Consider the following 12479-nt stretch of genomic DNA (forward strand, 5'->3'; position numbering starts at 1 on the left):
TGAACACCAGGGGGCGTCACTCCATTTAAAGAAGAGCTGTGAGCTCCCAGTTCACTCTGCTTATTATCACAGTTAGCTTTACTTTATCCAAAGAAAGAAACAAGTAGATTACACTGATTCAGTTCCAGTAAACATCTCATCAGATATAATTATTACACGTAATTATCACCTGTTACATTTAACTCTTTGTATTTGTTTTAATCATTTTTCAACATCCACTGCCAGTGGAAGGTTTTTATTATGATTGTACATGACAACTACACTGTGGTTAATGTTAGTTAGTTAGTTAGTTAGTTAGATTAGATTAGATTAGATTAAATTAGATTCAACTTTATTGTCATTGCACAGAGTACACGTACTAAGACAACGAAATGCAGTTAGTATCTAACCAGAAGTGCAAAAGAGCAGTTAAAGCTTAGTTAGTTAGTTAAAGTTATGTAACTACAGAACTTTGCTAAATTGTTGGATTGATTGATTACTGTTAAAATAAACTGTTAGTGATGCTGTGGCACCAGCTGTTGGTCTCTGATGTAGATCCTGTGCTGTAGATTTGTTCATTACCAACATGATCACTGAGGAGTCTGGACCTCAGTGTCGCTCTTGTCACTTTTATTTTATCTTGAATAGTTTATAGAATCTTCTAGAAGCGTACTGTATCCCACTGAGGGCTCTTTCATCCACTCGACTTCTCATCTCCTCCAGCTTCTGGACCTTCTCTGTGTCTCCTCTCTCCTTCATCTTCTCAATCAGGAAGTCCAAGTGGACATGAGTGGACACTGAATTTACATTCAGGGCGATCTGCTCCAGCCTGACAACATGTTGGTAGGACTCTTCAAGGTACTGATCTTTGTTGTCTGTCAACTCTTTCATTTCCTTTTCTAGATTTTCCAGGAGGCTCGACTTCTTCTCACTTTCTGCTTTATTCTCTTCATACTTGTCTTTCATGCCTTGTAGAGTCTTCTGAACTTTTCTTGTCTTGTTGATATAGATCCAATTTTCTTTCACATGATCTGATGCAGGACATTTATTAGTACAAACAGTGCAGCGGCCTCCTTTCATCACCTTACAGTCTCTGGGATACCAGGCCATTCTGCATCCTGGATGGTGACAGTTCTCTTTACAGACTTTACAGGTCACAGCTCCTGTATATGACAACCACAAGAACCCCCCCATCCCACTGTCAATAGGTTCTTTATCTCTGTAGACCTCATCCACTTCTGCAGTGAACTTCTCATTCTTCTTCATCTCTTCTTCATATTTCTTCAGAGCTTCTTTTGTCTGTTTGATTTCTGTCTGTTTCAGTTCAATCAAACCAATTCTCTCCTGCAGGTTCTGGATACAGGCCGTCAGTCTGACGTGTTTGTTCAAAACATCCACAGTTTTCTCCAGTTTTTGAGGTGCAGTTTTTTCCAGAAAGTCTTTAAACTGACTCATTCCTCTCACTGTTACTTTATCAGCTTGTTCCAGCACTTCTCTGTCGTCTGTTCGGTCTTCTTTCTGGCAGTTATTGAACAGGAAGTGAAGAGGCTGATTCTTCTCATCTCTGGCACATTTAATTTTTGCAGCTTCAAGAGCTTCAAGAACTTTTTTTGGTTTTCTTCCATTTGAGTGAGTGACGAGAGCAACGATGTTCTTCTCCAAGTCTTTTCCAAACAGAGACATCACTGAGCTGAAGATGTACATCAGTCGATCACTCAGTCGATTCTCTGACGCCTTCATCACCAGACCCACTGCATTAACTTCATGAACTCCTTCTTCTGAGCAGAACAAGTCAAATAATCTTTGGCTGATGATGAAATCACGCTCTTCGTTTTTGGTGTCTCCATATCCAGGAGTATCAATGATGGTCAGAGAGTAGGGCAGAGTGTTTTCTTTAAAGTCAAAGATCTCGTACACGATCACATCTGATGTCTGACTTTCTGACTGACTTCCCTTCTCGTCCTCTACGATCTCAAACCAGATGTCGTCATCAAACTCTACTCCCATGGCGTAGTTGACCAGAGTGTTGATCAGAGTAGATTTCCCTGTTCCTGTTTCTCCCACAAGTAAGATGGTTTTATTTATCTTGTTCAGATTTTGTTCACCAACAGTATTTCTGGTCAGAGTACCGAACTCTTCTTTTTTTGTTCTCAGCTGGTATAGAGCAGGACATCCTGAACTGATCTGAGAACTTTTGGAGATGATGTCCTTGTATTTTGATGAGAAGTTACTGATCCTGTAGAAAAAGCAAAGAGTCAGTTAACACCTCCAGCAGCTCATTACCTTTCTCTTTACTACATCACTGACATGTGAAATCTAAACTTTTCCATCCCTCAGAAAGATTATACACAAAACATGTCTGTATGTAGTAGTGTGTGTGTGTGTGTGTGTGTGTGTGTGTGTGTAGCATCTTTTGAATGGTGTCAGTCAACCATGGGTCAGGCAGGCAGGTTTGGTGGAGAGAGGACATCGAGTATCAGAGAGACTCTGCAGCATCTTTGACCTCTAGTGAGGAGAATGTGGTAATAGGTAGAGCTGAGGTAACCATGGAGATAAAGTGGATGTAAATCAAGTTGCAGAGGTTGCGACAGAATGAAACCAGAGGTGGATGTATGGATGGCAGATCATGAAGGCAAACAGTGAAGTGGATGAAAAAGTGGTCAGAGAGTTGCAGAGATGTGACTGTCAGACAGTCTGTGGGACAGTCTCAGCTGAGCATGATGTTGTGAGGGCTGCAGACATGTTTCAAGTCAAATGAGTGAATCAGGGACAGGAAGTCTGCAGAGCTTGGGTTGTCTGAGCGGATGAAAAGTGGTGGACAGCCATGTTTGGGAATAGAAGACAACAGTGTCTATCTTCACTGTGTAAACCACAGAGACTTTCACCGGAGCAGTCGCCATAACAGCAAGGTACTCGTAGGAGGAGCATTTGTTTGGAGGCAACAGTTGAGTAAATTTCCATCTGTTGGAAATGAGGAGACCTGCCCCGCCTCCTCAGCTGACAGAAGGGAGGTATGGGAGAATGTCTAGTTAGGAAAGGGCAGCTGGGGTAGCAGTGTTGGATAGCTGGTTAGCATGAGCAGGAATGAAATCAGCTTTGACTTGCAGATTTCTTTGTCATTTGGCATAGTGGAGCGGAGTGGAGGAACATAGCTGCAGTGTGGACAGAGTTTAAGTGCTCAGGGCAAACAGGACTATTTACCTTGTCTGTGGTCTTGCTGGGTGGCCTTGCACAGGACCAGGTAGACCTGCTGGTCTCTACCCAACTAGATCTTTACATGAGGAAGGCTACACACGAGGGCTGACGCTTCAGCAACAGTTTTGCATGAACAAAACAATGTGAGCTTGACTGCACATAATTGTTCACGGATCAAGATTGATTGGGTGTGCTCTCTGAATGAGCCACACAAAAAGGTTTGTATTTGGTGGCATGCGCTCCTTGACATTAGTTTGATTTAAGTAAGTTAAAAAAAGAATCGCTGCTTTTTCCCTGTAGCCTCCTGTTTAAGGAAGTTCTGGGTTTGCATTTGAGTTTGCACTTGCATCCAGTGAGTAGCAGTGTTACATTTCAGGTGTTAAACTACAGTAATTTATTGGCTAATTTCCGTTACCCTCAGTAAATAGGCCTTTATTTTGTGTCTTTTATCAGCCTTGTTGTGCAGGTTGACAATTCACCAGCTGGTTTATTTCATTTCTGCATTAGATGAGTCAAACTGGAAATATTTACACTGACAGTGAAAGCAGAGATGTTCAAGTTGATCATGGTCTGCAGTCATCCATAAGTTAATCTGTATCAAAACGATAGTATGAAATGAATTAATTACCAAAGAATATTATTAAAGTACTGCTTCTGTTGACCTCCACAATCTGGATGTGAAAGAGCTGTGGAGTACTACCTTCACAGGCATCACTTGTTAGCTAATGATTATAGATCAACAAACAACAAAATGCAGAGAGCACCCAGCAGATGTTATGGTTAGTCCACAGTCAGGCTCCTGTTGGCAAACCACAGACAGCAAGTGGCAGGATGTCAAAGGTAAACAGGAGGATAAAATAGTGGTGAATTAAAGTGAAAATGTGATGCTGATGCTGCTTCCTGTGACGCAAAGATTTTCTGTGAGATCCTTAGCAGCTCTCTGCTGTCTTTCCTGACTCTCTTTACTCCACATCACTATTATTAAAATTGCTAGCATTGTACGTTCTTGTTCTTTTCCTCTGTTCTCTCTCTCTCTATATCACTCTATTTGGAAGAGCCCTGAGATATTGTATGTTGTGAATTGGTGCTATACAAATAAAAATTTACCTGACTTGATTTGAAAATGGCTTCATGGAGCAGAGGCTTGTGGATTTTACTTTGGGTTCAAGGATCCACAGTTATAGTCATAACTTACAAGTGCTTGAAAAATCTCAGGGAAGAGCATAAATCATTATGGAAGTAATTAACTCAAACCATGTGAGTGGATTAGTGTGAAAAGTCGATCACCTGACAGTCACCAGGGTACGACGCAGCTTCTCTCCTGACGGCCCCAGCTTGTTGTGTCTCAGGTCCAGCTCTCTCAGACTGGAGGACTGGGAACTGAGGACTGAGGAAAGAGCTTCACAGCTTCTCTCTGAGAGGTTACAGCCGCTCAACCTTGAACAGTCAGGAAGACAACAATGCTATTCCTTGAATAGTGAGGTGGATTTTCAAGAAATTTACTTGCTTTATAAATATCTGTTTTTGAGTGGGCACTACTTTCATGTCAATGTGCAAAAAGAAGATTCAACTTTCACTCGACTGATAATTAAAGGTGAACTGATACCACTGTTCAACATTCATGTTCTGACTTTATAATCAAATGAATCCTGACCTGAGAGTCTCCAGTGCACAGTGTGGACTCTCCAGTCCAGCAGACAGTATCTTCAGTCCTGAGTCCTGCAGGTCGTTGTTACTCAGGTCCAGGTGTCTCAGTCTAGAGGACTGGGAGCTGAGGACCGAGGACAGAGCTTCACAGCTTCTCTCTGAGAGGTTACAGCCACTCAGACTGAAGGAGAGGAGGTGAAAAGAAATTGTAACCTGACATGTTTTCTGTTTTTTTTCTGGTAAAGTCATCACAATATAACACATCACAACAATCCACTTACAGAGCTTTGTTAGTGGCTTTGACCAGTGGCAGCAGCTTCAGAAGAGCCTCCTCTGAAGCAGAGTATTTCTTCAGGTCAAACACGTCCAGATGTTCTTCTGAGGACAGTAAGATGAAGACCAGAGCTGACCATTGAGCAGGAGACAGATCATCTGTGGAGAGACGTCCTGATCTCAGGGACTGTTGGATCTGCTCCACTGGAGAACGATCCTTCAGCTCAGTCAGACAGTGGAAAAGATTGATGCTTCTCTCTGGAGATGGATTTTCCCTGATCTTCTTTTTCACATACTCTACAATTAGCTGACTGGTCTGTGAACTACTTCCTGTCTGTGTCATCAGGCCTCGTAGGAGAGTCTGATTGGTCTGCAGTGAGAGACCCAGAAGAAAGCGGAGGAATAAGTCCAGGTTTCCATTTGGACTCTGTACGGCCTCGTCAATACGGATCCTGTGGATCTCTGTTAGAGGTGGTTTGCTGCACACCACAAACAAAGCAGCCAGAAACTCCACCACGCTCTGATGGACAAAGCTGAAGACCTTTTTCCCGTCCTTCTTCATCTGATGCTGCTCTTTAAAAATCTGTGAGAACACCTCTGAATACACGAACGTTTCATTGAAGTTGCTGCTGCCCTCTTTCAGGTCTTCTTCACAGAAGATCAGGCAGCCTTTTACCAGCTGGTTGAAAGCCAGTTCTGTAAGTTTATTAATGTACTGAAAGCTTTTCTTTGCGCCATACTTTAGTTTCATGAGTCCCATCTGAACCACCAGGAAGTGGATGTACATCTCAGTCAGGGTCTTGGGCAGCTCTCCTCCCTCTCTGGTTTTCAACACCTCCTCCAGAACTGTAGCAGTGATCCAGCAGAAGACTGGGATGTGGCACATGATGTGGAGGCTTCGTGATGTCTTGATGTGGGAGATGATCCTGCTGGCCTGCTTCTCATCTCTGAATCTCTTCCTGAAGTACTCCTCCTTCTGTGGGTCGGTGAACCCTCTGACCTCTGTCACCACGTCAACACACTCAGGAGGGATCTGATTGGCTGCTGCAGGTCGTGTGGTTATCCAGAGGCGAGCAGAGGGAAGCAGTTTCCCCCTGATGAGGTTTGTCAGCAGCACGTCCACTGAGGTGGACTTCATTACATCAATAGGCAGCTTTTCAGTGGCAGTGAAGTCCAGTTGAAGGCGGTTCTCATCCAGTCCATCCAACACAAACAGAAGTCTGTATTCACTCTTGTCAAAGTTTGAGTTTCCTGATGTTTGTAATGTTGTGAAGATGTTGTTAAGAACCTCCTGTTTCATGTGCACCGTTTCAGGGACACATGTGTGAATAAGTTCTGCTAAACTACACTTTACCTCTCTCTGTGAATTCAGCTTGCTAAAGGTGAAGGGGAATATAAGATGCACGTGTTGATTGGTTCTTTTTTCAGCCCAGTCCAACACAAATTTGTGCACCACAAAAGATTTACCAGTTCCTGTTTCCCCCCTGGTTAGCACTGTTCTTATATTCTTTTTTATTCGAGCAGGGTGTGTGAAGATGTTGCTGATTTTGGCTCCTGCAGACTTTTCAGATGCCATTTCAATCTGCCTGAGCAGACCGGTGATGTGTAGGTCTCCTCCAGCTGTGATGTATAGCTCTGTGTAGATATCATCCAAAGGTTTCTCATCCTTCTTTGTGGTCCACCCTTCTTGTATGCACATAAACTTGTTCTGGAGGTTCGACTGTAGCTTTGTTTGGTACGATGTGGAGATATGTTGTGGCATCATATTTGGGTAGAACACTGGAACATACATAGAACAAAGAGTTAAGCTTTTCTACCAAAGAGATGCAAACATGAAGCTGTCACCATGACTCAGTTAGCTAAAAGGGAAGACATCCAAGTTGTTGCTGTTCAAACATCACATCTCAGGTATGTGTCTTAAAAGGACAATGTGTGACATGTCTTTAAGAATCAGGGTCTCCTGTGATTTTAAAAGGATGGTGTTTTTGTTTGACTTGAAAAACAAACATGTACCATAAGAATATTAATGGACACATAACTGTTTATAATGTCCCAGTCTGATGTTGTTGTCCTGCTGCAGTTTACCTTGTGCTCCTGTGTTGGTGCTTGACAGTTTCTCCACCAGATCATTCCTGTTGATCTTCTTTAAAATATTCTTCACCACCTTCACAGACTGTTGGTCGTGTTTCTCCACGATCTTATCAACTGTTTCCCACCTGTTTGCTTTTTCCAGGTGACTCTTTGGGATTGCGACACTGGCCAGGATGTCTGGCTGCTGCTGCAGATACCACCTGAACTTATCAAACTCTTCATCTGTCAACTCATCCAGAGTATTTAAAATCATCTGTTTAGCTTCCATTGTCCACACCTGTTAGAATGAAGACAAAACTTTTTACTCTGATTTGGGACAGAATTACTTTTAATTATTGTGTTCTATTAAACAATAATAAAATTAATTTTGAATAATTAAATATTTCAAATAATACATTTTTAGAAAACAAACACTTTCATATTGTGTAGCTTTGGGCTTCGCAGACAATTGGCGGACTTTCTGGGGAAGACCTGGTCTGATTAGAAGAGAATGATACATCCCACTTTGGATGGATCTGCTCTCATATCCAAAAATCTGACTGAGTTCATTACAAAGTCAAAGCTCGGGTTTTTCAAGATGGCAGCTTGAAGGATGGTTGTGGTAACGAGAGCTGGAGTGCCAATTTGCTGATATCTACAGTACATTTTACCCTACAATACATAATACTCCACAAACTTTAGTAACGTCACAGCCTACAATGAGCCTTAACAACTACTTTTTGAGGCAGTCTGACAACATAACGCACAGGAAACACCCAGTCTCCAATCCCGGGGATGAGCCTAGCCAACAAATGTGCGACGCTAACACAGGAGTTAGTGTCGGAGCTAACGTTAGCTCAGTTGAACCAGCACTTCGTGAAGCGATAAGTCAGATTACAGCTAACATCTCTCAAGTCATTGAGAATAAGATGTGGCCAATATCACAACTTTTACAAATGCACTGCGAACAAGTTGACAGGCATGAAAAGTGGATAATGGAGGCAAAGAACAGAATTCTGGCTTTGGATGATGTTATTGATCCTGTCAAAGTCAAGCTGAGAGCACTGGAAAACATGTGCTTGACTTAAGTGAGTGCGCTGAGGACCTGGAGAACAGAGGGAGAAGGAAAAACATTTCCATCATCGGACTTTCAGAGGAGTTTGAAGGCGATGATCCGACGCTGTTTTTTGGGACCTGGCTGCCTAAAACTCGTTGTTGTCACCCTAGCCCACTTCCCAGCTGGTTCGTGATTGGTTCAACCTGCGAACCTTCTAAGAACAAGTTTGCTTTCCAACGGGCTAGAGAGGACACAGTAGAGCCATGTCATGATGTTAGTTCATACGTCTTCATTTTCCCAGCACCCCCGCCACCAGCTCCTGACGTAAGCAGTTCTTCGTTCTAGACCAGCGGAGTACTGGTGCCACCTTGGAACTGGTTTTCCTGGCCGGGGGCCAGTTCTTTGTCGAAAAAAGAACAATTGGTTCCAACTTTGGCACTGGCTCTGAACCAGCCCCAGAACTGCCTTGGTGGAAAAGGGCTACCAGGGGGCTATCAGCACAGACAGCCAAGGGCTATCTGTGCTGATGAGGTTTCACAACTACCAAGATAAACAGCGTGTGATGAATGAATTGTGAGACATGGGGGGAAAAAATACAAGCAATAAAATATGGTCATGATCTTTCAAATCTTCTCAGCTGCTGGTCTCAAACTTAAATAATTTGATGGGGTGAAGAAACACCTGAAGTCAATCGGTGCTGAATACAAGCAAGTTGAACAGTTAAACGGGCTGAAAAAGACTTTGCTCTGCTGTAGACTCTTTTAACAAAGGACACGGGGTCAAATTAGATTTGCCAAACCAAATCAAATCTATTAATGATTTATTCAAACACTTCTGAGAATTTGTATTAATCGGAGCCACATACCAATGCCTTTTTCTCCTCCCTTAATCTCCTTTACTACTCTATAATAACCCTCTTTCTGCAGTACACTCCAAAGGCTGTAATCTCCCAATTTCCAAATTTGGAGAGGTACAAAGCAGGGCTGTCCTCTCACACCTATATTATTTGCCCTGGCTATAGAGCTGCTGAGGCAGTTAGGACAACACTGACATACATGGTCTGACCATGGTTGATAGACAGCATAAGATTACTCTCTATGCTGATGACATCCTGGTCCTGTTATGTCTCCCACCCTCAGAGGGTGGTCTTGACTTCCCTTACATTCAAAAATATTAGCTTATTGCTCACCTGCACATTATATCTGGCTGGGTACATGGTAGGCCTACATCTCTGTGGTTTGATATAGAAATGTCCATGTCCACATTCTCAAGTCCCAACGCTGTAAGTTTAATATGGATGTCCCAAATGCAAAATAGAGACAGGGAGTCTCACTCCCTCTCTGTGGTCTTGCAGGGAAATTCAGCAATTTTGGCAAATTATAGAGAATGAAATAATATAATCCTTTTTCTATTACCACAGAGTGTGACCCTCTGTGCATGTTACTGAGGATATCAAAAAGCTTCTTCGTCTGAACTGGATAACAGATAAAGTTCCATCCAAAACATACTGACATAAAATAAGATTCAAATAGTGATAACTTACCCTGTGAAGCTAACCTGCTCGCTGGCAGATTTTCTTCAACAAACAAAGAATTTCTGTCTGTCTCCGCTCCTCCTGCTGCAATTTAAGAAGCTTCAACACGACATTTCCTCATTCATACTGTCAAAGTCCAACTGCAGATTGGAGACATTCATTTAAAGCAGTTTATTTGGGAGAAGATTCAAATCCCCATTACGCATTAGTTTGTTAGGCTACCCAAGATCTGTGTTTGTGAACATGACCTCTTTTATGATCAGTCAGTCAGTGTGAGGACAGAGACAGAGATCTCAAATATTACACATGGAGGCTTCATCCTCAGATTAAATTCAAATCAGTTCCTCTGCACTGAAACATTAACTATACATTTATCTCTGTGAAAAAGGGAGCGGCTTGAGACATGTGACTCTGGTCTCTGAAGAATTATTTCTCATGTTCTGATTGGTCGCACTGATGAACAGTCCTATCATTGCTGTCATATCACGCTGTAGGTGATGTGATGTTTCTGAGTGAGGATGACAGTAATGCAGCTGAAATACTTTAACATTTAAAAACTGGACTAAATGTGGTTTAAAGTGAGGTTTTGAATAAAGGCTGCAGATAGTCAGAATCTGTTTTATCAGCATTTCAGTCACAGTATATAAATTTACTACATGTTCAAATACAGTCATTGATGCTGTTGAGCAAGATTTTTAAATCTGAACATTTGCACTCAGCTTTAACCTCGATGCTTTTCAACTGAAAATCACCAAAATCATGAAGCTGTTCCTGGGTCAGAATCTGAGGTTATAATCATAGATCTATAAACTTCTGTCTGATCTGTTTTATCTATATCTTCATCTGTTGCAGCAGAACTTGGTCCACATCAGGTTACATCTGAATAAATATATTTAAACGTTTAATCTAACAAACAGCAGGTTCCATCTGTTCCATTCAGCTGTTCTGGAACTGAGTTTCTCTTCTCAGGGTTCAACAAGTCAGACTTCGGGGTCAGAGTTTGTTAAACCTGCTCAGACAGGTTTGACAGGAAGAGTTATCACAACTACTTCATGAATGAAAGGACAAAGTTCCTCCTCCTGTAAACTGAACAAACAGCTCCCCCTGCTGGATGGATGGAGTCATGTTTTATTGTTCTACAGGAGAAACTTTCCTCTTTCTTCTTCCGTCTCACTTTTCTTCAGACTTTCTTTCTCTCCCTCTTTTCTTAAAATCAAAGTAAACAGTAAACTTGATGTAGTAAATAAATAAAGTCTATTCACAGCTCCTGCTCTGTCTGTTCAGAGAAGAGACGCTGAGACACTTCACTTCATTAAAACAGTAACATCACAAAGTAATAATCCTGTTACAAAACGTTTTGTGATTAGGAAAAGTGCAGAGCAGTTGTCATTTAAATTATTGATCCTTTCAGTGTTTTAGTATTTTATATCATTGGATTATTATTATTGATACATTGATTTAATGAGTAGGCAACACTTTATATAAACTGAATATATAACAGAAGTCAGAACGAACAAGACAGGATCTTACCTCCTAAATCTGAGGATTCGATTCTCCCAAACCTACTGAACCCATCATAACAAGTCAACAGTGTCACGTCCTCTCCAAAGACTGTGAAATGCTGTTTGTGTGTGACACACACCTTGTTTTTGTGAAATCATGTGATCAGACTGTCTCCACCCCGCGCGCTGCCTCCTTTGAAGTGACTGAGTGTACAGTCGCTTAAAATGGCGGCTTTGTTCAGTATGTCATAGGAGTGTAAAAAAAAAAAGAATAAATCTATAAAAGAATAAGAAAATAAATGTGGAAATAAAATCAGGAATAAATAAAAGAATGAGTAAATATAAAGACGGATAAAAGAATTTTTAAAAACACTTTTCCCGTTGCTTTCACTTTTCCTTGAAGCAACAAGCTGTCGATCGTCTGGCTTTGGGCTTTCCCGCCGGATTCCTGTTCATATGAATCTAGCTTTGGTTGGAGCTTTTTAGTGCGGGCAACAGGAAGTAGACATGCACTGCACAGTGTGCACAGTGTGAACTGCAGGACCACACTGAACTCATGCATGCAGATATCAACTGCTCAACCTGAGCTCGCTCAAACCCAGTTTATTGACTGATTGGCCCTTAAAAAGCAAAAGCAATAGGGGAAAGGCAAAAGGTGAAGGTGAAAAAGTGTTTTCAAAATTATTTTAAATAATATCTCTTTGTATTTACACATTTTTTAATTTACTTATTTATTTATAAGTATTATAAATATTTACTAATTTATATATATACTTTTATTTTCTTATTCTTTTTACAGGTTTATTGTTTTTTATGGCACTCCTGTGACTCCCCAGTTCAGAACATGTTGCACAGCGATGACGCACTGTTCATGAATTTATGAACCCAAATGCAGATAGAACATGAAGGTAGGTTCAGTGAAGGCGCTTTGGTAAAGAGAAAGTGCAAAACTCAGACAAACAGGAAACTGAATATGGGTGATCCAAACTCAAGCAGGAAACAGAACAAAAACAGAAGCTCGAGGCAACACCAGGGAACCAGCCAGGAACAAAACCAGAACATCCAAATGCAGGAATCAGGAGTTCACTCACATGTAGACACTGTGTACACAGTACACTCACTGAGCGGTGCGTGAATATCATCTGTGTGTCTCAAGTCAAGCACTGTAGTTGTGTGCTCACCAGAAATGACAATCACAACAGGTGACCATTAGTTCGTGCAC

At 41.6% G+C, this 12479-nt stretch overlaps 1 protein-coding gene across 1 annotated transcript; it reads right to left on the reverse strand.

Annotated features, from left to right (window-relative positions):
* Positions 1–598: 598 nt before the first annotated feature.
* On the reverse strand, positions 599–9871 carry LOC111671159 (NACHT, LRR and PYD domains-containing protein 3-like). The gene is made up of 6 exons (XM_087179817.1): positions 9765–9871; positions 7180–7462; positions 5103–6873; positions 4829–5002; positions 4462–4611; positions 599–2215 (listed from the first exon to the last, which is right to left on the reverse strand). The coding sequence occupies exons 2-6, from the start codon at positions 7451–7453 to the stop codon at positions 610–612; spliced, it is 3975 nt and encodes a 1324-aa protein (XP_087035943.1). The 5' UTR covers positions 7454–7462; positions 9765–9871; the 3' UTR covers positions 599–609.
* Between the last annotated feature and the right edge of the window lie 2608 nt (positions 9872–12479).

Source organism: Seriola lalandi, unplaced genomic scaffold (assembly GCF_002814215.2).
Source record: "Seriola lalandi dorsalis isolate HSWRI2012SDOR001 ecotype SW California unplaced genomic scaffold, Sedor1 jcf7180002054869, whole genome shotgun sequence".
Classification (NCBI taxonomy): domain Eukaryota; kingdom Metazoa; phylum Chordata; class Actinopteri; order Carangiformes; family Carangidae; genus Seriola; species Seriola lalandi.

Bases quoted from the DNA above. Each gene is read 5' to 3' on its own strand.
- LOC111671159 (XM_087179817.1), bottom strand. From the start codon at position 7,453: ATGGAAGCTAAACAGATGATTTTAAATACTCTGGATGAGTTGACAGAT. The intron at 6,874-7,179 runs GTAAACTGCAGC...TGTATGTTCCAG, and splicing joins CACCAACACAGGAGCACAAG to TGTTCTACCCAAATATGATG. The intron at 4,612-4,828 runs GTCAGGATTCAT...TGACTGTTCAAG, and splicing joins TGTGCACTGGAGACTCTCAG to GTTGAGCGGCTGTAACCTCT.